Raw genomic sequence first — 20,842 nt, 5'->3', positions numbered from 1 at the left:
GGCCATTTCTGGACGTGTCCCACTCGTTGAAGGCAGTCAGGTGATGTAGTATAAAGAGTGAGAAAGTCAGCATATATTAAGGTGGTGTGGTGGATGGATGGCTCAAACAAACACAGGACTTGAACCCAAGAGACCGCTGTTACTGTGTCATGTGAAAGCAAAAGTCAGTGATTTCTTATGTAAGTAAGTCTTAAGTAAGTTTGCAGAAATGGCGCATATTTTGAAGTGAGGTCCACTGACCAAGCATTGAGTTGGGAGTAAGAATGTGTTGGCTAAGACTTTACAATAAATCCTATTCACAGGTTTAGGGCACCAATCTATTGAAAAAAAAGTGTTAAAAGATTGAAAATAAATTAAATTTTCCTCAAAATTACACAAACCTCCAAGCCAATAAAAAAAAGCTTTTAATCTGACATCACCAACAAATTAATTCCAATTATATTTTCTCCAGCAGCTTCTTACTATGAGCAATGGGGTCCCACAAAAACACACTATTCACTTTTGCTTATTTCACAAACTTGGTGACAGTTAGTGGGTTTGTCATTAGTAAAATGTGATCGAATCACACCCACACAGTCCTGATGAAGCAGTTTAGTTTGTTAGTGTTAAACTTTAATAAATATAAAGTTAAATAAATAATACCATAATATGTTTTTTTATTGTTGTTGTTTTCCAGGTCTTTCTCCAGTCTATCGGATGACAGCGAGGAGGCCAGAGCCAGGTACCTCTACAGGCAGTGGGTGGGACTCGGTTTGACGGATGTCCGTCTTTCCAATCACACTGTTCTGCTTAGCCTGCCCGGTTCTACACCCAACACCATCACTGACAGGTCTAGTCACCAGTGTTTCCTGCCAAACGGCATCCCGTGCGACCAGCGTGGACCCAGTGACCTCCCGAAACAGCGCTTCTCCTACGCAGCCTACTCCACTGTTGGAAGTCTGCAGGTACTGCTCCATCACCCTGTATTGACATTTCCTAAACCAAAGGTTGCTTCACGCTCCTGGCTGCTGCACTCTTCTCCTGCTCCTCATCACCTTCATATTGTCAGATTGTCCAAGTCCGCGGCCCTCGGCAGCTGAAGGGTCATCAGTAAAGGTCATAGCCAGAGGTTGTAGCTTGGCCAACCACAGTTCAGGGTATAAAAGCATCTCTGTGCTATTATTATTTTCAGGAAGTCAGACAAGGATAAAGATGATATTTATAAATGTATGTGTAATTTAATTATTTGCGTGTTGGAAAATAATTCATTGTATCTATCTATCTATCTATCTATCTATCTATCTATCTCTCTCATCACACACAGAGCAGACAGAAAGCAGTGCGGTTTACTTGAGTTGAGATTAGCAGGCGTGCTGTGGTTGTAACTGGTTGTAACTACAGACAGAACCAGTGTAAATATGGCTTCTCTACTTTTATAGTTTTTTTCTATATCAACTCGAGTAAATTGCTCGTGGGCTTTTCTGCTGTCCATCTACTCCCTGTAGGCAATATAACGTCAAGATTAAGATTAGTGCCACCATAAATGAGACGTTTCCCAGCAACAAGCCGAAGTGGCCAAAGCAGCGTCCATGAATTCTGTGTCTATGCCACTGACAACACATGCATACATCACACTAGACAACAGTGTCCCTAGGTAAAATCCTGTGACAGCACAAATTCTCATCCTTCCTATACCAAAACAAAAAAAACTTTAAAAGCAATCCTTTTAAAAACAGTGTGACTCATGCTACAATTTTTGTAGAAAAGGAAAAGAAATGAACTAAAAAAATACCAATAGACACAGTGATTGAACTAAGTGAGGTCAACTCTGGCTCTGCACTGAAACATAAGGAAATGAAATATAAATAAATACCCTCTCCCTGACAGCATGCTGCATTATATTGCCATTTGCTTGTTTTCTGACTGAAAAACTGTCTTCTTCCCCCGATTTCAGATGCAAGAATGAAAAATTACAGTGGTTCCCAAACATTTTCTGTTAGGCCCTGCTTTTTATGCACATGCTGATTAGAATTGTCTCAAAGTAGTTTACACCCACGATGAGCTATTTTACTCTCATCCCCACGCTGATAAAATTCATACATTATTTAGGAAACTTTAATCTTGCGGGAGAAAGAGCATAGGAGCTGCCTCCAGACTCTCCCCAAATATACGGTTGTACTGGCTGTGCAAGTGTCTCATTACCACCCATATTGGTTGGAGAGGTCTGGCATGGACTGCTCGCTTCAGGTCCCACCACAGCATTTAAATTGGAATCAGGTTTGGACTTTGACTGGGCCAATCCAGTTTTGGTTGTTTTGCTGGAATGTTTTGGATCATTATCATGTTGTATGATCCATTTTCAGCCAAGCTTGCTTGAGCTCATTTTCAAGGATTTTACAATATTCCTTAGAATTACTGATTCTCTGGACTATGTGGAGTTGTCCAGGTTAACATTCACACCACCATGCTTAACTATTGGGAGAAGGTTCTTTTGGTGGTCTGCAGTGTAGACTTCGCCACACAGTGGTTTTGGTTGTGACAGTTAACTTTTAGATTCATCTGTCCACAGAATGGACTTCCAGAAAGCTTTAAGTTTCTCCAGGTGCAGCTCTCTTTTTTGTGAGCAGAGGCTTGTTCCTAACAACCCCTTCCATTAAAACCGTGTTGATTGAGTTGGATTTGTTTGGGATGAATGTATAGCTTTTCTCGGACAAATGTACTGTTTCTACCCTCTTCCTGAGGTCCTCTAAGATTTATTTTTGTCTTGGCATGATTGACCTGTATGGGTTCAGTGTGAGGGACTAAACTGACCTGGTTTGGTCTCATTTCAACCAGTGCTTCACTAAAGAAGTCTCATTTTATACAACAATTTTGTGACACCTGATTGTATTTACCGGCTTGTTTTAAGTAATGCAGCTCAGGGTTCACAAAATTTTACTTAAATTTGTCTTTTGATGACAATTTCCTCAAAAAGTATATGGAATTGATATAAACACCTGTTATTTCATATAAAAATACTGGATCTGATTAAAGAAACAGTGGTAAAACTAGAAAACTCAGGAGGTTCACATACACTCAAGCAACACTATTATAATTAGAAGGAAAGAAATAGGGAAAGGAGATAGAAGAAAGGGTTGCAATTTCCAAAAAATGTTCAGTTATAGTTTGCCACTTTAAAAAAAAAAAAAAAAACCACATCCCAGAGCCACTGAGAGATGGATGGACTAGATTTCCACTTGAGTAAGGGACAGTTTCTTGCTAATAAATGGCAGTGAAGGTTGGGTCATAGATTTTATTTTGGGAGTCACTGGAAAACAGCCCATTCTCTCATTTACTTATGTGGATGTGTAAAGGCCACATATTTGATGAAATTACTGTTAACAATGTTATCTAGTAACTTAATGCGTCAGGATCTACCTGTCGGATTCATCTCGGCAGGTGACAGTGAGTAGACAGAACAGTAGACTGCAATGCGGTTGTTTTTAAAGGCCTGAGTTTTTGGTAACGAGCTACAAACAAAGAGCCAGTCCACCACAATAAGGGGGGACTGTGATGGAAAAAAAGTCACCCACAAGCAGAAAGAGACAGACAGCTGGCATCGAGCATGTACACTGATTGTTGTAATGTTCTTGTAAGGGTGTGTGGGACCGAATTTGGCAGTAACCCAAACCAGCAGGATCGTTTAGCGCAAAGAGTCTTTGATTCTTCTCTGAATGATCTATTATACAGAAAAGGAAAAAAGGTAATGCGTATCCAAAAGAGGTAATCTAAGAGTCTCTTGAGCTGAGATTTTGACCTGCCGTCCGTACCAAGTCAGCAGTGTGCAGTCAAACGTGTTAGCAGCCGGATGCCACACGCCGGTCAGGCCAAACACCAGGAATGTTAAGAAGAGGATTGTGTCGGCTACAGAAGCTGAATAGGTCTTACCGGGAGATACGACGGAGCAGGGTTACGAGAGCAGGGTCAGCAACGAGGAATCGTCCCAAAGGGAAACTGCTGGAGAGTCTTGCATGGAGCCAAAAAATCTGCAGACAAGTGGTGTGACAGAGAGGCTTAAATAGTGGCGTTGATTACTGAGAGGAGCACCTGAGTGCACAGGTGCAACAGGGTTGACAGCTATGCACCAAAAATGATGAGTGGGAGTGGCCGCAGAGGAGAGTGAAGCAGAGGGAGGAGAGGTGGAAAAAATTATGGCAGAGCAAGGGCAGCGGAATGGATTGTGAACCTGTGGTATTTGAGCTTATTGGAGTCATGCTTATTGCTTAAATACTATGTTGCAGCAAGTCCCTCTCAACCTGTCAATAGTTTGTGTTAAGGAGTCCTCTTTAGAAATGTCAACACAAATCGGACCAAACATTACTCGCACACTGCTGTAACCCAAGAACCCTTCTTATAAGAATCAAGGAATTTCATTTCTACACTTTTTTTTTAGGTTGTGTTAATGAAATGAAAGTTCGGGCCTTTATGTACACGAAAAAGAATACATTCCGTAAATTTCTAGAATAATGGAATAAGTAAATAATCAGCATGTAAACAGTTATTTCTATCACATATATTTGACACATATACCCCAGTGGAAATATATCTGTAGTACATCAGCAGATATGATATTATTACATTTCAGCAGAAAAAAATGATGATCTGGCTGGGTGGATCCATCTCAAAGTAACTGCTCTTAAATGCTGAATCTAAGCTTCTTTCTCAATGACTGGCTATTGCTCTCTTGAGTATACGTTTTTTCAGCAATAAAGCCGAAAACAGATTAAAAAAACGAAGTTTTGAAGGAGCTGGCTTCTGGGCCAGTCCAGTAGATTTGAACACTTCTGGCTACCCTTACAAATCAAACTCCAATGAACCAATATTCAATGATGTTGTCAGCATAAAGCTGAAAAAAAACATACTGAAACAAAAAGTTTAGCCATTGCCATAAAGAGGAGGCCGAGCTCCCCGGTCTGTGAACACTGTTTTAGATGCAGTGACTGTGGGATTGTGCAATGTTCATCCATGACCAACAGAACTAAATAGAACCTACAAAAATTATGATTTGTATAATAATATAAATAATAATATATTAATAAAAAATACTAGTTTACCTATGAAGGTCCGTGGTGTAACATTTAGGAGGATATATTGGAAGAAATGGAATAAATGACAGAACGTATTTTTCATTAGTGTATAATCACTGGGTTTCATCAGCCTTAGAATGAGCACATTTTTATCTACAGAGGGTGCTCCTCATTAGGAGGCGGCAGTGTGAGCTGCCATTTTCTATATAGCCAGAACAGACAACCAACCCACTGCTCTAAGCTCAAGTTTTGCAGACCACTGTTTTCTCCTGGCAGTTACTTTGTGCAATATGCAAGCCACTGCTAGGTGCTACTAAATCCTAACACTGTCCTTTTAATATAACCTTTACCAAAACACGAGACCTGGAACAGACTTGGTCCAAACTAGGTCTTACTCAGTCTTGAATGCCAAACAAGAACTGTACAGTGCAACAGTCCGTCTGTCACACACTTGAAATTATGATTAATGTTTTTGTAGTAAACAATAAGAAAAAACTGTAACTTTAATAACATCAAAGATTTAAATGAGTTATTGGAGTCATAAATCTACCAATTTCAAATTTGGGAAATGCATAGGTTTTGAATGCAGCTCATATTACAAATGCACATTATAAAATGAAACCATAATTCTCAAGGTTTAAAGGGTCATACTCAAGAGGATAACTTTATAAATAGACCACAGCAGAGAGAAATGTTTGTGGAGGTGGTGCGCTCAGGCCATCTCTACAGACTTAGAGGGTAACTTCACACGACATATCATTACCACTTACAGAAAAGAATAGACTGCGACGGAACAACATACGAACTCAACGCACAAAACCGTGAAACCTGCTTCAAACTGGATTTGCTCTTTGCTAGACGCACTGTAAATCTTGTCCGCCAATCCTTGAAGAAGTGCTGAAGGGTTATGAAGGTCATTATGCCATGCTAGTCTTGTCCATGCGCCCCCACCCCCCCGCCACACACACACACACACACAAAGAAATACAGTCACACTATTTTTAGGGAGTTTTACTTCTCTGTATCCCGGGAACAGAAAAAGGGGTTGAAGGAGACGCTTGTTATTCCCTGGAGCCCCTGCCGGCCCGAGGGCAGATGAAAAGTTGGAGTGATTCTGTGAATACCAAGTTTTCCTACTCTTCTCTTTTCACTCCCGCCCTTCTCCCCTCGTTCTCCTTTCTCTGCTTTGCTCGATCCATCCAGCTGTCCACTCGTCGGAGTCTACCCAAAGGAGGGTCACAGTCATCCATCACCAGATTATTTCCTAGCTTCGTTCCTGCACGCTGCCTTGAATTAAGCGGCAGTTTGCCGGATCTAAACATGGCTTTCAGACAATTAAATATGGCGTTTGTGATGGATGGATGGCGGCCTGGAGCAAGTATACCAGGCTAATAAGTCCTGCTGTTGGTGGGACTGTTTTGCTGGTGCTGCGGGAACTATGCTCTGACAAACACACACACGCACAAAAAGAAACACAGAAAGATCAAGAAAGAATATTGTATTATTTTGACAATGTGGGCCAGAGGAATAGAATGTGACCATGTTTTTTGTATGTAATATTGCAATATGCAAATTGTAATAGAAAACCAAAATGGATATATTACACACATTTATTTGTAATATAAATATATTGGCTGTTCACATATCTGTTCTCACTTTTCATGTAACCAAATCCTTCAGTGGCAATAATAATAATACATGAATTGGTCCCTAGTTCTCCTGATGAGTTGTGGTATGATGTGTTAGATTAGAGGGGGAGGTATAATATTGTAGATGAATTCAGGCATCTATATTTTCTTTTGTTGTTCTTGAGATTGAGGAGTGGTGAATAGACTTTTTGTAAATATGAGTTTCCAAAGTCTGTGCACATATCTCAGTTAATTTGCTTGCACCAAATAATAAAGTAAGCAATTTGTGCACGCAAATATTGTAGAGCAGGATTTTCAACTTGGTAATGGTAAATCTCCTAGCTTAGCCTCCCAGCAGCATATAAGTACTTTGTCACCACTTAAGCTATAAAGGATGTCTTAAAAAACATAATCTTCCTCTGTCTTTGTGGAGGGCTCTAAGAATTTACTTTTTCTCAGTGAGGACTGTAAAATGATAGCCAAGGTTCTAGCACTGAGACTTGAAAGCTACCCCAAGAAGTTAATTCATGTGCCATTTTTAACAACTGCACAAAATTAAGTAACTACAACTTAATTTTAAGTAAACATTACTTAAGAATAGGCATGGGAAGGTATGGAAATTTCATGTTGTGATTATCTTGGTAAATATAATTGTGATACAAAATATCACAATAATCATGAAATAATACTAAATACTTTTAAAATGGCACTAAAACACTGTGATCTCTTCAAACACCTTACATGTTGTTAAGAAACATATATTTGTTACACCACAGATAGGCACCACATCTCCCTGTTCTTTATTTTGGGATCTATTTTCACACATCTGGTTTTGTGGGGGATACAGTGGGGAAGACAAGCTTTCAGACATGGTGACAGGATTAGGATTTTGAAATTACTGGAACTGGGATATCTTTGCAAGTAAAGTAAATATTTATTTGTCTTCATTTAAAAATGGAAACTTTATTTACTATATCACGATCAGACCATAACATTATGCCACCCTGGGCACCCTGGTGTTAATAATGTTCTGCAGCCCCATACCAACAAACTGCTCTGCACTGTGTGTTCTGACACCTTTCTATCAGAACCAGCATTAACTGGTTCAGCAGTTTGAGCTACAGTAGCTCGTCTGTTGGGCGGCCGAAGCTCACTGATGCACGGGGGGAGCGATGGCTGCCACGTATGGACCCAATTTCCCTTCCTTGGAGCACTTTTGATAGGTACTCAAACTGGCAGACCGGCGAACACCCCACAAGAGCTGCAGTTTTGGAAAGTATGATACCTGATAAATAGGATCTTGTATAAATTCTCCTTTTTTGTAGTTAAAGCAGGACAGAGGCAGCTATTCAGTATCCACATGTACCATTTTTTAAGATTTTGTTTAATAAAAGTCTCTCAATAACCTACTGTTAGCTAGCACACAGGTCAGCATCTTTAATAAAGGTCAAGTAACCTGGTTTTAGAATAAACAGAAGTTATTGGTAAATGTAAACAGTAATTCTGATGAATACATAACAGTGAGCAGTAGTTAGGGGGGTGGAGTTAAAATATTTCGTAACTTGGTTATTCACACAGTTACACAGCGGCTCAGTCATAGGGAATCAAAGGCTCATGTAAACAGCTTAAGACCTTAATGGATTCTGGGATAGATGGGTCACTGCAGTAAGCAACAGTCACCAGTATCACTGAGAAACACCTCGGTCATGTCTGTTGGATACTGTATAATGTTTATATGGGGCTGTTACTTTAATCCTTAGCCATACTGCCCCCTCCCCCCTGAAAAATGTATGTTCTTTATCTACTAATTCTATCTCAGTACATTGTAATGTAGCTTCTGAACATACAAGCTACCCATGTTCTATTTTTGAAATGGGACCTAATGGGTTGCAAACAACATCAGAGTGTAGAATTTTATTGTGTTTGCTTTTATAGTAATAAGAGTAATATGGAATGTTTCATTCATTTTGCATAATCCGGCATACAAAGGATACATTGTTATTTTTGTATAATATACACTGTAGGAAAGGAAATAACCAGTAATAAAGAATAGGAACGGATGTGGAAAGTGACACCAGAGACAGACCCAATTGCCATAGGAGCTGTAGGACTTGGAAGATTCTTAGTCTATGAAGTTCATACAGTTTTCTTTCTTCTATAAGCTAACCTGTAACATCACTGTTCAAATGGTCATTCATTAGATTCCATGGTATGTAAACAAATTGCTGTTCAATGACATTTCAGTTCCTACAATAATAGAAATCCCTCTTAAACTGTTTAAATACTCTTTTTTTCATTTCCACATAATAATAATATAATTCTCCACCTTATTGGAAATTATCAGTAAAAAAAATGGCAAACTACAACTATAATGAACTCTGCTGTGTTCTATTTCTGTCCACTATTATATGAGATTTTTGTTTCCATGAGTATGAGTGCCAAAGTATTGTTTGACCTAAGTCTGTAAATAATACTCGTCAGTTGTTCTTGACATGAATTATTAATGCAAAAGGACAAATTCAATTGGCCTCAAATTCAGCTGGATGCAAAGTAGAAGGCAAGCTAGGGGAAAGGCACAGGCTTCATTACGTGACTCTGCAACACAGCATCAAAAAAGTCAGTGATGCTTTATAAATGCTCACTTTAAAGCCTTCCAAGGATAAGCTATGGGGAAATACTTCTGACTAATTCAACACAGCTATAGTAAAGTACTTGTCCTCACGTCTTCTCTTCTTTTACCTTGTATCTCTTCACTTCTCCTGTCTTTTAGATACATTCCCATCTTCGTCCAGTGCACTTGTGAAGAACTGTTTTTGAATTTTTAATACACGAGACATAAAGTAATTGTTAGTAACAACAGGTCTATGAATAAATGTGCCACCGGTGGGCTTTGGTGTTTGTTATCCCTGTCAAGGTTCATCATTAGATCAGTGGACTCTGTGGCAACACTGACATGGCAACTGCCCCCTGAACAAGGGGCAAGCTCTTCACGCAATTGCACTCACATACTCTTGCATTGCTACAGAAATAGTACAAACTGTTTCTAGGTTGTACATGCTCATGTCCTATACTGAATCTCATACTTCAAACAAATCCAACATGGTTGAGGAAGAAGGTTTATCAAGGTTGTTGGAATCACAACAACACGGGAAAGAAGCAGGAGTGTCTCCTTGTGGTAAAGGAATTTTATGGTCGATGAAACAAGGAAAATCACTATCCCTACATCACATTCCAACTGGAAAATTAGAGAGCATCCAGGAAGCCTGAAGTGGAAGGTGGCTCACACCCTACTCCCTGGTAAAGAAGAATCGGGTGCTGGCACCTCAAACCACTAAGGGTAGTGTTGTGAATTCTTCATGTTCAGAGACATTTGGTTCAGAGATTTTTAATTTGAAACCACAACTCTTATTTTGAAAGTTCAGAGCGGTTGTTTTCCCTTCTGTTATGCCATTATTGGTGCAGAAGTCACTGACGATGTAAATTGTAATTATTGCTAATGTGAGATTAATGTGGTGAAATAACCTAGTTCATACTCCAGATTTCTGTTAAGTGTGTTCGATGAACTCCTGCAATATCAGTATGGAGTTGTCCCAGCAACTAGTCTGTTACAGTATTAGCTGTGTGTTGAGCATACTGGCCAGCTTAGCTAGCTTGGCTGTCTTATTGTGGAAGTGTAACATGGCTTCGTTGTCACTTTACAAATGTAGTGGTTCACTGTTAGTGTTTATTACTTACATATAAGTATGCATTTATGGTTATTAAGCGCATATATTATTGTTAGTTGTCAGTAATAACTCAATTGTGTTTCTGTGTTTATTTCAGAAATTGATCTGTTATGCACTATCATACTGCATCGTTTGTAGTATTCTCATTCTGGCAGTAAAGACTATAAACGAACTGATGACTGCGTGTTCTCTGACCAGAGCCCTGTAGTGGCCGATTTCCACACATACCAGTTTCAGGGTTCAATACCCAACAGGTAGAGAAGAATAAATCCCAAAACAGCCTGGACGTTCCCTTTTTGACCTTACCAAAGGCAGGAGAATGATACACCTCACCCCAGGTGAAGTGCCTCCGGGCGACATATCTCCCACTGAAACAGCCTTAGATTTTGTGTATATGAGGTTAGGAACTTATTCTACCTACTCTTTGAGGGAAGCCTTAATGTATGAAGTGCTGATCTTTATTAGAAACTACTTTTGACCTTCTGCTGTCAGAGGCAGATGGGCGTTTGGGGTCATCCACTCCACTACTATCAGACTACAGACAAACGTCAGGAATAGGGGAAGACTGGAATGTTGATCACTGTTAATTAACTGGATGCTGCTGCTGTTGGAGCAGAAGACAATGGCCAATATTGAGTTGGTCACGACTTGTCCTTGGAGGACTCCTGTTGTGGAAAGGTATGAGGATGCAGGTGGGAATACAGTTGCTCTAAAGCCTTCTTTACAGCACTGAGTTGGTTCCTAGATGCTTAATGTTTGGGCCAAAGAGGAGAGGAAAAAAGAGGAGTCTCTGGAGGGCAGCACAAATTATTCTTTCCCTGTTAACACCAAAGGCTTGGGCCATCAGTCTGTGGCTGGGCCCTGGGGATTTCATTGGAAGCTCAGGAAAGTGAATGCAGGAGATGCTTGAAGAAACGGGTGAGGAAGCTGTGTTGACAGTGTGGGACCAATGGGACAGTGGAGTATCTAAAAGTATTGCTTTAGAACAGCAGGTGGCTAACCATGACTGTATCCTCCTTGGAAGGTTATCCCCTGTCCCTCACAACTCTACAGTATGTGAAAAGGAAAGATACCCAATGTTTCTGCTAGTAGTAGATTATGGATTTTGTCTGAAGTCAGGAACTCTGCTGAGGCTGGGAAGATGCATCAGAGGCAGCAGTGATGACTGGGCTGTTCTTCCTTGCAGATCTAGGGTTGTCTTTGTCGTAGTTACACCACCACACCAGGATTTACAAAGAATATGGTCATACCACTAAAGTTGCTATGGCTTGGTTCTACTCAGTACATCTCTGGTACTGTATCCAACGTCTGTGAGCAAAACTCTCCCTATTATATACCATCCCCCACATACTCTCCCTCCCTATACAATACATCCAGTCCCACGCCTCCTTACCTTCCTTACATCTTTCAGGTTTATCATCCGCCTCCACATGCATAAAAACATTTCACATATGTATATGTATATATATATATATATCACAAGTTGTACATGTGCTTTTTGCTCTGGAGAGCATACTAAATAGATCCAGCAGCCAAACAATATGTGTCTAAAAGCATACATTCATATGCATATGTGCACTTGTGCATTCATAATCACAGAGTAAACATTTGCAGGATTTGCCTCCTCTGTGTAAACTATAACTGCATTGTTGGAACAATCTACACTCCAAAAATGATATGTTAATGAATGATTAATTATATCCCAAGAGAATAAACTAAATATTAACAAAATTAATCTGGAAGCCCTGCTACATTATTTGGCTTTGTCAACTTATATCATTACATCTTTCAATGGTGAATAATGAAATACAGATATACATCTTTGTAAACGATGCTAAATGTGCTTCCAGCCTAGTAAAATATCTAATTACAATTGAGATATAGAGTTAAGGGCAATATACAGACAGAGACAGTCTCCTTGTCAGACCAAAAATAGATCTTCTTGCATTAACTATACTGTTAACTTAAGTCTAATGTCAAAGTTAATAGACAGGTTTTAAATTAACAAGACACTTGAATTGCCTAATCCTTCATCAACCACAATCATTTAATATAATATGCTATACTAATAAGATCTGTAATTATGGTAATTAGCAATATTTAGAAGTCAGTGTTATGTCATCATACTTATCTCCACATAAATCATGGCTTCTATGAACTATGCCTCTTAGAGCATAATGAAGTTCTTGCAGTTTCAAGAAAACAGTTTTCCCTCATTAATATGTAATGTACTCTAATGAAATCATCTCTATTAGGCCAGCCTGCAGCGTGATTATGCATATTCTGCAGTTACTGTCAGCAAGAATTAATTCTCAGGATTGTGACTACATGCATAAAAACAGACACATCTTGATAGCATTATGATCTTTATGCCATTTACAGTGGTGGAGGTCTTTACTAACCCTTTAAACAGGAATATGATCCCATAATTGTAGCTGAGCCACACTGTGCAGCAGCTTAGTGGCATTTCTGTTTAATTAAAGATTGGTAGTCCTGTGTGTGTGTGTGTGTGTGTGTGTGTGTGTGTAATGCAAAATATTACTTTAGATCTCTGTCCAATTGTAAAAAACAAACAAAAACAACATTAATTTATTAAAATAGTGTTTCTAAGTTGCTTCGGTAGGAGTCTGTTCTGTGGGTTCTACCCCATACCCATGCTTACTGTCTACTGAATGCACAATAATTCAAAAGGTAGCCAATACAAAACAAATTAAAGTTTAATTATGTCTTCAGTTAATTTTTTCGGTGAATTCTTTTTTGATATTCATTTATAAGTACCTGGTGGCAAGACTCACCTTTCTACAAATTTTGTACGGTACATTTCTTATTTACCATTTGTTTTAAAGTTTCAATAATGCATTATTTCAATTCATTGACAAACAGTTGTCATCACTCTTGGACACTTTTTGCTGAAGTTTGATATTATAGTTTGACGTGTCCTCTCCATATTTTAGTGGATTCATAAAATGAATGATTATGGAATAAACAAACAATTTAATAGACTAGCAGTGAAGATCACACTAGTCCATACCTCAGAAATTGTTATATTAATGAATCTTACTAAATTTTAAATGATGGAGTAGCTGGACTTGCCCACACATAATCCTGTATATTCCTATATAGGCAGCTGCATATATGAAAAAAAAAAACACCTGACCCTAAAAAATTCTAACAAAAGGTTTCTCGGCTGTCTTTTGTAGTATTAGGTGTCCTTAATAACATACTAAAACCAAAGTTTTACCCACTAGAAAGGTGTTAATTTTCAACGATTGGCGCTCCCAGATGGGGCAGGAAGCCTCTAAAATATCTAACTCCTTCATTATTTCGACCTAGGCCAAGAATCTTGGTGGTCTAACCCAATGTTCTTCTGGTTCTATGGAATCCATTGGTTTGTCTAAATTGCAGCTGCATGATTACATACTTGGAATACATGATTTTGTGAGATTACTGTAAGGTTTTATCTTTGTTTGGGGTGAACCAGAGATGTAAACGATTTAGCCTATGTCATGTAACTCCTACTCAGTTTTTGGACACATACCCTTTTTTTACTACATCACTTGGAGCATTCAATTAAAAGTTATTGCACCCCAAAGAAACTTAAATTGGAGTTATATAACTTTTGATCATAAACAACTCGATAGCCCGAACAGAGGGCTGTGTGTGAACTCTCTAAAATGGTCACTTATTTCAATTTTGAATAAAGTATACATATGTAATGCATCCTCTATATGATGTTTTGAGTAGAAAGGTGGCAGTATACAAACCTGTTTAGGAACTTGTCACCGCTGGCACTACAACTTACCTGAAATCGGCAGAGAAATTGCCAACTCGGGACCGAGACACCCTTATGTACAACAAGTTTTCCAGGGTTACCACTGTAATTGCACAAACTGCGCCTGCCGAACAACAACGGTGCAGTTGCAGGGCATATGGACTGACAATGCCACTGCCTGCTTGTGGACGCCCCATGTCAAGTTGGAAATTGTGGAGAATCACACTATAATCAAGCCTCTATGGGAAGAAGAGTGCTACGACGTATGGGAGAAATCGTAGTAAGGTCAACAGTGCAAACAACAGTATGTAAAAAAATATAATTAAAAAATAACAAGAGGGTTCAGCGTACTGAGCCTTGCAAGTGCGAGCCCCTGTTTGACCACTGACATTTCACAGGTACCAACACAGTTCCGTAATGAATTCTATTTTTATTTGCAATCAAAAGAATGGTTATGCAAACCACACAAACAAACCAAACACTATGCCAAAATGATATGAGAAAGGAGAAATATCAATACTAGGGAAATTGTACTTATTTTTCCATAATTATTCTTGTAACCAATTCTTAATAATATAATTTACTTGTATGCACTATCAGGTCATGCAAATATGCTAATTAGATATAATACATGGCAAAACATGTAACAGTGCACCAGATCCTGTCTAACAGGAAATACAAAGGATAATGGTCCATTTTAAGGACCTGACGGCCCCATTTTGAAATGGGCCTTTCTTGGAGTCAAACTTTGGAAACTTTTAATATGTTTTTAGGTACATCTGATACTACTGTAACAACCACTGAGAAACATTGTTGGAATTTTTTTGTCCAAGCATATTTGCAGCTGACTAATATTCTATTCAAGCCAGATGGTGATTTTCTGCCCTTTTCATATCTGGTTCCAGCATCATTTGATCCCTCCATTTTCTGGGTTGGATTTTGTATGATATGACAACTCGAATAACTTTTGTGTCTCAACAAAACTATATATCTCTCTCGAGGTTTACTGAATTTCAACCTACTGTCATGTGCAATAACTGGTAGCTTAGGATTGTGAAAATGGCTTTCCCAACACTGGCCCTCCTATAGCCTGCCTCCCCTTGTTGTCTGACACAATGACAATGTGATTGTGAAGGCACTTCATTTACTTGATGTGATAAGAGTTAATTACAGGCTGGATTTGAGCAGCCTTCAATCAGTAGACTGCTGAAACAATCCGTGACCTCCTCTGTCTCCTCCCTGCATGGCTGCTATTCTTTTCTTTACCATGTTATCCTCCCTTAACACACTCTGTATTTAGAAAGAGAGACAGGGAAATGTCTTCTCATTCATTTTGGTGGAGATTAAGTAGTAGTTTTCCTACATACCATATCAGGGCCCATATTTAGCAAAGTGCTGTAACTACAAACACTCCTACTTCAGAGTAGGACTTAAGAGATATTTATAAAGCTTCCTGCTCTTACTTTCAGCAAGGAGAGGGACTCTAAGGGCAGTATGTGACATTTTAGAATACTTGTAGTATTGGTAGAGGTTTTACTGACTGTTGCATTTGGTGTATTAGACAAGGGTAAAAATTGAAATGCGGAAAATAGTAACACTTTTTTTTATGCAGGTGTTATGTGTTATGTGTAACGTTATATGTGCAAAAATATGATGCCAAAATGAACAAGTAGCTTAATCTCATATTGATCTCAGTTTCTTTGCCACATTTCATCATGTGTATTGTTTACTGAGTATGTACCCCAGGCGGTTCTTTTGCTGTTGCCAAGGGGTACGTGGAGAGATGAGTACCTCAATTAATCTGAAGAAAATTGAACTAGGAACGGGCACTGGGAATTAGCTCTAGTTATAAATGCTTTAATACATTGCTTTGGATAATTCTAACACAATTAAACTGAATCTATCCCTATCAAATAAACATTAAATTATATGAAATTAATAAGTGATTTTATAATAAATAATTATATAATGCATCCACATATCTATAGCTATAACAATTCATTTTAGGTTTCCTAATTGCAACTAAGAAAAACTAAAAAAACTAATTAGCAAGAGAGCAGAGGAGATAAAATAGTAAAACTAATGGATAAATAATTGAAATAATTAGTAAAAAGTAATGGATAGTCTGTTTAAATAGATCACTATAAGTAATTAATAAATTAGAGTTACAGTGTCTATCTTTTGCCAGTCCATGTACAGTTGTGTTCAAAATAATAGCAGTGTGTTTAAAAACGTGAGTAAAGCTTAAAAATCCTTGTAACAGTTTCCATGCATTGGGAACACTGCACATTATATTGTACATCAAAACATGAAAAACAATGTAGCAATATTTTAATTACTTTACAGAAAATTAAGAAAAATTAATATTTGGCTGTTAAAAAAAATAGCAGTGCCTGCATTTTGCATTACAAACTCAAATATTTACTGTATAAACTGAAAAAATCTTTTTAGCATTCCTGTGAATCACTAAACTAATATTTAGTTGTATAACCACTGTTTCTGAGAACTGCTTTACATCTGTGTTGCATGGAGTCAACCAACTTCTGGCACCTGTGAACAGGTATTCCAGTTCAGGATGGTCTGGAACCCAGATGCTGCTCGCTTACTGGTGTGCTTGGGGTCACTGTCTTGTTGAAACACCCATTTCAAGGGCATTTCCTCTTCAGCATAAGGCAACATGACCTCTTCAAGTATTTGCACACTGGTCCATGATCCCTGGTATGCGATAAACAGGCCCAACATCCCCATATCATGTTTTGTGCACCACCATGCTTCACTGTCTTTAGAGTGTACTGTGGCTTGAATTCAGTGTTTGGGAGTCCACAAAATGTTTCCCAATTACTCTTTAGGCCAGTCGATGTGTTCTTTGGCAAATCGAATATATAATATCCTCTTCAGCACATGACTTTTTTTTAACAGTGGGACTTTGCGGGGGCTTCTTGCCGATAGATTAGCTTCACACAGGCATCTTCTAATTATCACAGTACTCACAGGTAACTTCAGACCGTCTTTGATCACCCTGGAGCTGATCATTGGCTGAGTCTTTGCCATTCTGGCTATTCTTCGATCCATTCGAATGGTAGTCTTCCGTTTTCTTCCACGTCTCTCTGGTTTTGCTTTCCATTTTATAGGATTGGAGATCATTTTAGCTGAGCAGCCTATCATTTTCTGCACTTCTTTATACGTTTTCCCCTCTCCAATCAATGTTTTAATCAAAGCACGCTGTTCCTCTGAACAATGTCTGGAACGACCCATTTTTCTCAGGTTTTCAGAGAGAAATGCATGTACAACATGTGCTGGCTTCATCCTTAAATAAGGGCCACCTGATTGACACCTGTTTTTTCACAGAATGAATGACCTCATTAATTGAACTTCACACTGCTATTATTTTCAACACCCCCGTTTCAATTAATTATTCATTACACAGACTCAGGAGCATGCATATCATGAATGTTGGGTCTGTTGGTTTTCTATGACTCTACTACACCTACTGGTAAATTATTTGCCATGTAGTAATATCATTTCTACCAAAAACAGTGATTGATCTGGTTAGTCATGTTGGACTGCTATTATTTTAAACACAACTGTACATTAACTACCCATCTAACATTTTCATCCCCCACATTCCCCCCTTTTGACACCTGTCAACATAAAAATAATACCCCATTTGAGAACACCTTAGTTAAAACTACTAATGAGTAATGAATTACAAGTTAATGTGGAAAACATTCTTGAGAATCAAAAACCCAAAGAGAAAACCCAAAGAAAAAAATCAAAAACAAACACTTGCCACCACTCTAACTATGGTAAATGGTAAATGACGACCTGTAACTCTGTATAGCGCGCCTTTCTAGTTGTTCCGACGCAACTCAAAGCGCTTTTACACACATTGAGCACATCTCACCCCTTTCACACAAATCTCACACAAATTAACAACCAGCCGATGCAAAGTCATCAAACAGAAAAACTAACTCCATTCATACCACCACACTTCAGTCACACCGATGGCTATGCATCGGGAGCAATTTCAGTTCAGTTCAGTATCTTGCTCAAGGATACTTCGACACGACCTGCTCTGCCTCTGAGCCACAGCCACTATACCACTACCTCATCTCCAATTATCCCACCTATCCATCTGTACAGGAGGGCTCACATACATGTGATTGCACATGTACAAAAACACAACATTATACCTAGAACAATCATCAAAGGGATAAATAGATGAATGATCATCATACCCCAAGGACCAAATTGATCAGTTAACCATTTATTTAAGCTAAAACCTGCTGACTCACCAGGGACCAAATGCATCATGAATTTTCTCGAGTGCTGTGATCACACTAGTAATATTATCTGCATTATCTGGAATGATTGTAACACATGCTTCACCTGTTACATTCAGAGTCATACAGAGACCACCTGTTTTTGCTAGAATATAATCAAGGGCCATTTCATGTTTTAGTAGAGTTAATCTATGGGATTTATCATTTGCAGCCAAATATTGGAAACCTTTTATAGTTTCATTAGCAAAAGCAGACATCGAATAAGTGAAGTTATCTATGTGATCTGCCAAAAATGTAACACCATACCAAGGAAATATGCCAATACCCCATTTTTACCTAAAGAAACCCTCCAATGGTATGATGCAAGGCTGGAAAACTGTGCCATTTTTCGTTTGTGAACATGGCTATTTGCTAAAGCAAAGTCATAGGAAGTAATGCTAGGTTAGTAATTGTGAGAATAGGTGGTATACCTTTATATGCATGAGCATTAAGATGATTATCAAGTAACACAGTTTACCCATTTTGAAATGTGATATTAGTAAGGTTAGATTTAGGTGGGTTTAGACTAGCAATAGGGTTTGCACATCGTGACACTCCTGTGAACGGACCACTACCATTTGAACATAAACAGATAAGTTGTGCAATGCTTCTTGTAAGGATCTCAGTAGGTTCTGCATTAGCTGAATCTGATGGAAAAGGCTCTGGCATCATATGGTCACAGAACCAATTTACACAAGATATATAGACATTCAGTTGATCTGTTGTGTGACTGTATATTTTCCTTGTTGTACTATACCATTTATGATGTGAAATTTTACACCACTTTCGTATGTCGTTGTCCATGTGTGGATGGTCGGCAAAATACTTAACCAGACTAACAACTGGATCTAAGCAAGGACAATGTCTCACCTCAAGTTGGAATAAGGACTGCCAGTTTGCTGGAGGACTTTGAATGGCCATAATAGTGGTATTAAACCCATACAATCTACTTTTTATCCATTTAATAAATGAGTACCAACTATTTTTTTTAATAGAACTATCTACCAATTAATTTGCATTAAACCCCCAAGGCTTCCAAAATGTCTGGTCATACAGTTTTCCTTCTGATCAGCTGTTGTTTTGTTGTTATGATGAGATCTCCTGACCCTGTGTGGGTGACATGCCACTTCTGCCCTGTGTCTTTGATGGTCGTGAATATATGGGACCTTTCGGACCCCATTTATTGCCAGTTCTTTTCTTTCTTGTTGCTGAAGTGATGACCAAGATTTAGCAACAGCCACCACACCATTGATGAAAATTGCAACCAAGTGTTCACACCCCACTTCCTTATCCATTTCCCATAAATCAGGTCATCTCTTTATTGGGAAAAGATTTGCACTGGGATGTGTGGATCCACGTGTCCCTCTCAGCTATCTGGACAGCAGTTGGTGTCGTCAACAGCACTTGGTATGGTCCTCTCCACTGGGGTTGATGCCAGTGTTTCCTCCTCAGATCCTTGACCACTACCAAGTCTCCTGGCTGGATGTTGTGCAGTTGTTCAGATGTAGAATCAGGAAGGGAAGATAAGCATCAAGGCATGGTTAAGTGCACAACAGTATGTTAACATCTCATCATCCATCCCAGTTGGAGTTAACCTATTTTAAGCGGTTGTTTCTATGGTCTGATTATCCCTTCCCACTGCACCTCCACTAGGTGGATGGTAAGCACAGTGGGCCAGTTGTTCAAAACATTTAATCTGGATCAAAATGATCCGGATTTGGAAATCCCATTTTCCTCCTCTATTATCTATCACATATGATGCAATAGAAGCATGGCACTGATATAGAAAAAGACGTTTGTCCATGTTACATTTGCCTATGCTTGGTCATAATCCTGCTATTGCTCAATTAGGGAAATCATTCTTGGTTTGCGGGTTGGAATGTGACTACAAGGAAGCTTGTTTGTTAGTGCCGAACCCTTTTTGAATTATAATCAATGAGGCTGGCCAAAACGTGTGGCAGTCAAGATCCATAAATAGTTGGACAGATTACGCAACTATAGCGTCGGCAGAGATTAAATCAAAATTTCTATCTAATTTTTTTTTTATGTAACATTAGTGATTTAAACTGTAAGTCTCAATCAAAAAACAAATAGATACATTAACTAACAGTTGTTGTACAAGAGAGGGTCATAAAAGTATAGATGAGTTGAGTTTTTTTTTGTAATAAGAAACACTTTACAGTGGACCATTGTCTTTCTACCCTGTTGTTTTTTTCATAGCGGTAGCCATTGTATATGTTGTCATTTAGGCACTGTAATCGGATTTTCATCTGAAACTGTATCTGATCAGGTTCATCCAATGTTGCTTTGAAAAAACTGATAAAAGTAAGCGGTACTGATCTGAATAGCA

The 20,842-nt window shown here is 38.7% G+C and overlaps 1 protein-coding gene across 1 annotated transcript in view; it reads left to right on the top strand.

The window, feature by feature from the left end:
* Positions 1–208: 208 nt before the first annotated feature.
* Positions 209–20,842, top strand: part of LOC118321456 (inactive N-acetylated-alpha-linked acidic dipeptidase-like protein 2) — a 224,246-nt gene continuing 203,612 nt past the window's right edge. Inside the window, exons 1-2 of the mRNA XM_035652775.1 lie at positions 209–225; positions 677–944. Of these exons, the coding sequence (XP_035508668.1) occupies positions 209–225; positions 677–944 (285 nt within the window). The remainder of the gene's footprint in view (positions 226–676; positions 945–20,842) is intronic.

Source organism: Morone saxatilis, unplaced genomic scaffold (genome assembly GCF_004916995.1).
Source record: "Morone saxatilis isolate NCDOM2014 unplaced genomic scaffold, NCSU_SB_2.0 Contig12, whole genome shotgun sequence".
Taxonomy (NCBI): domain Eukaryota; kingdom Metazoa; phylum Chordata; class Actinopteri; family Moronidae; genus Morone; species Morone saxatilis.
The sequence above is the reverse complement of the archived record's forward strand: the minus strand, read 5'-3'. Positions and strand labels throughout refer to the sequence as shown.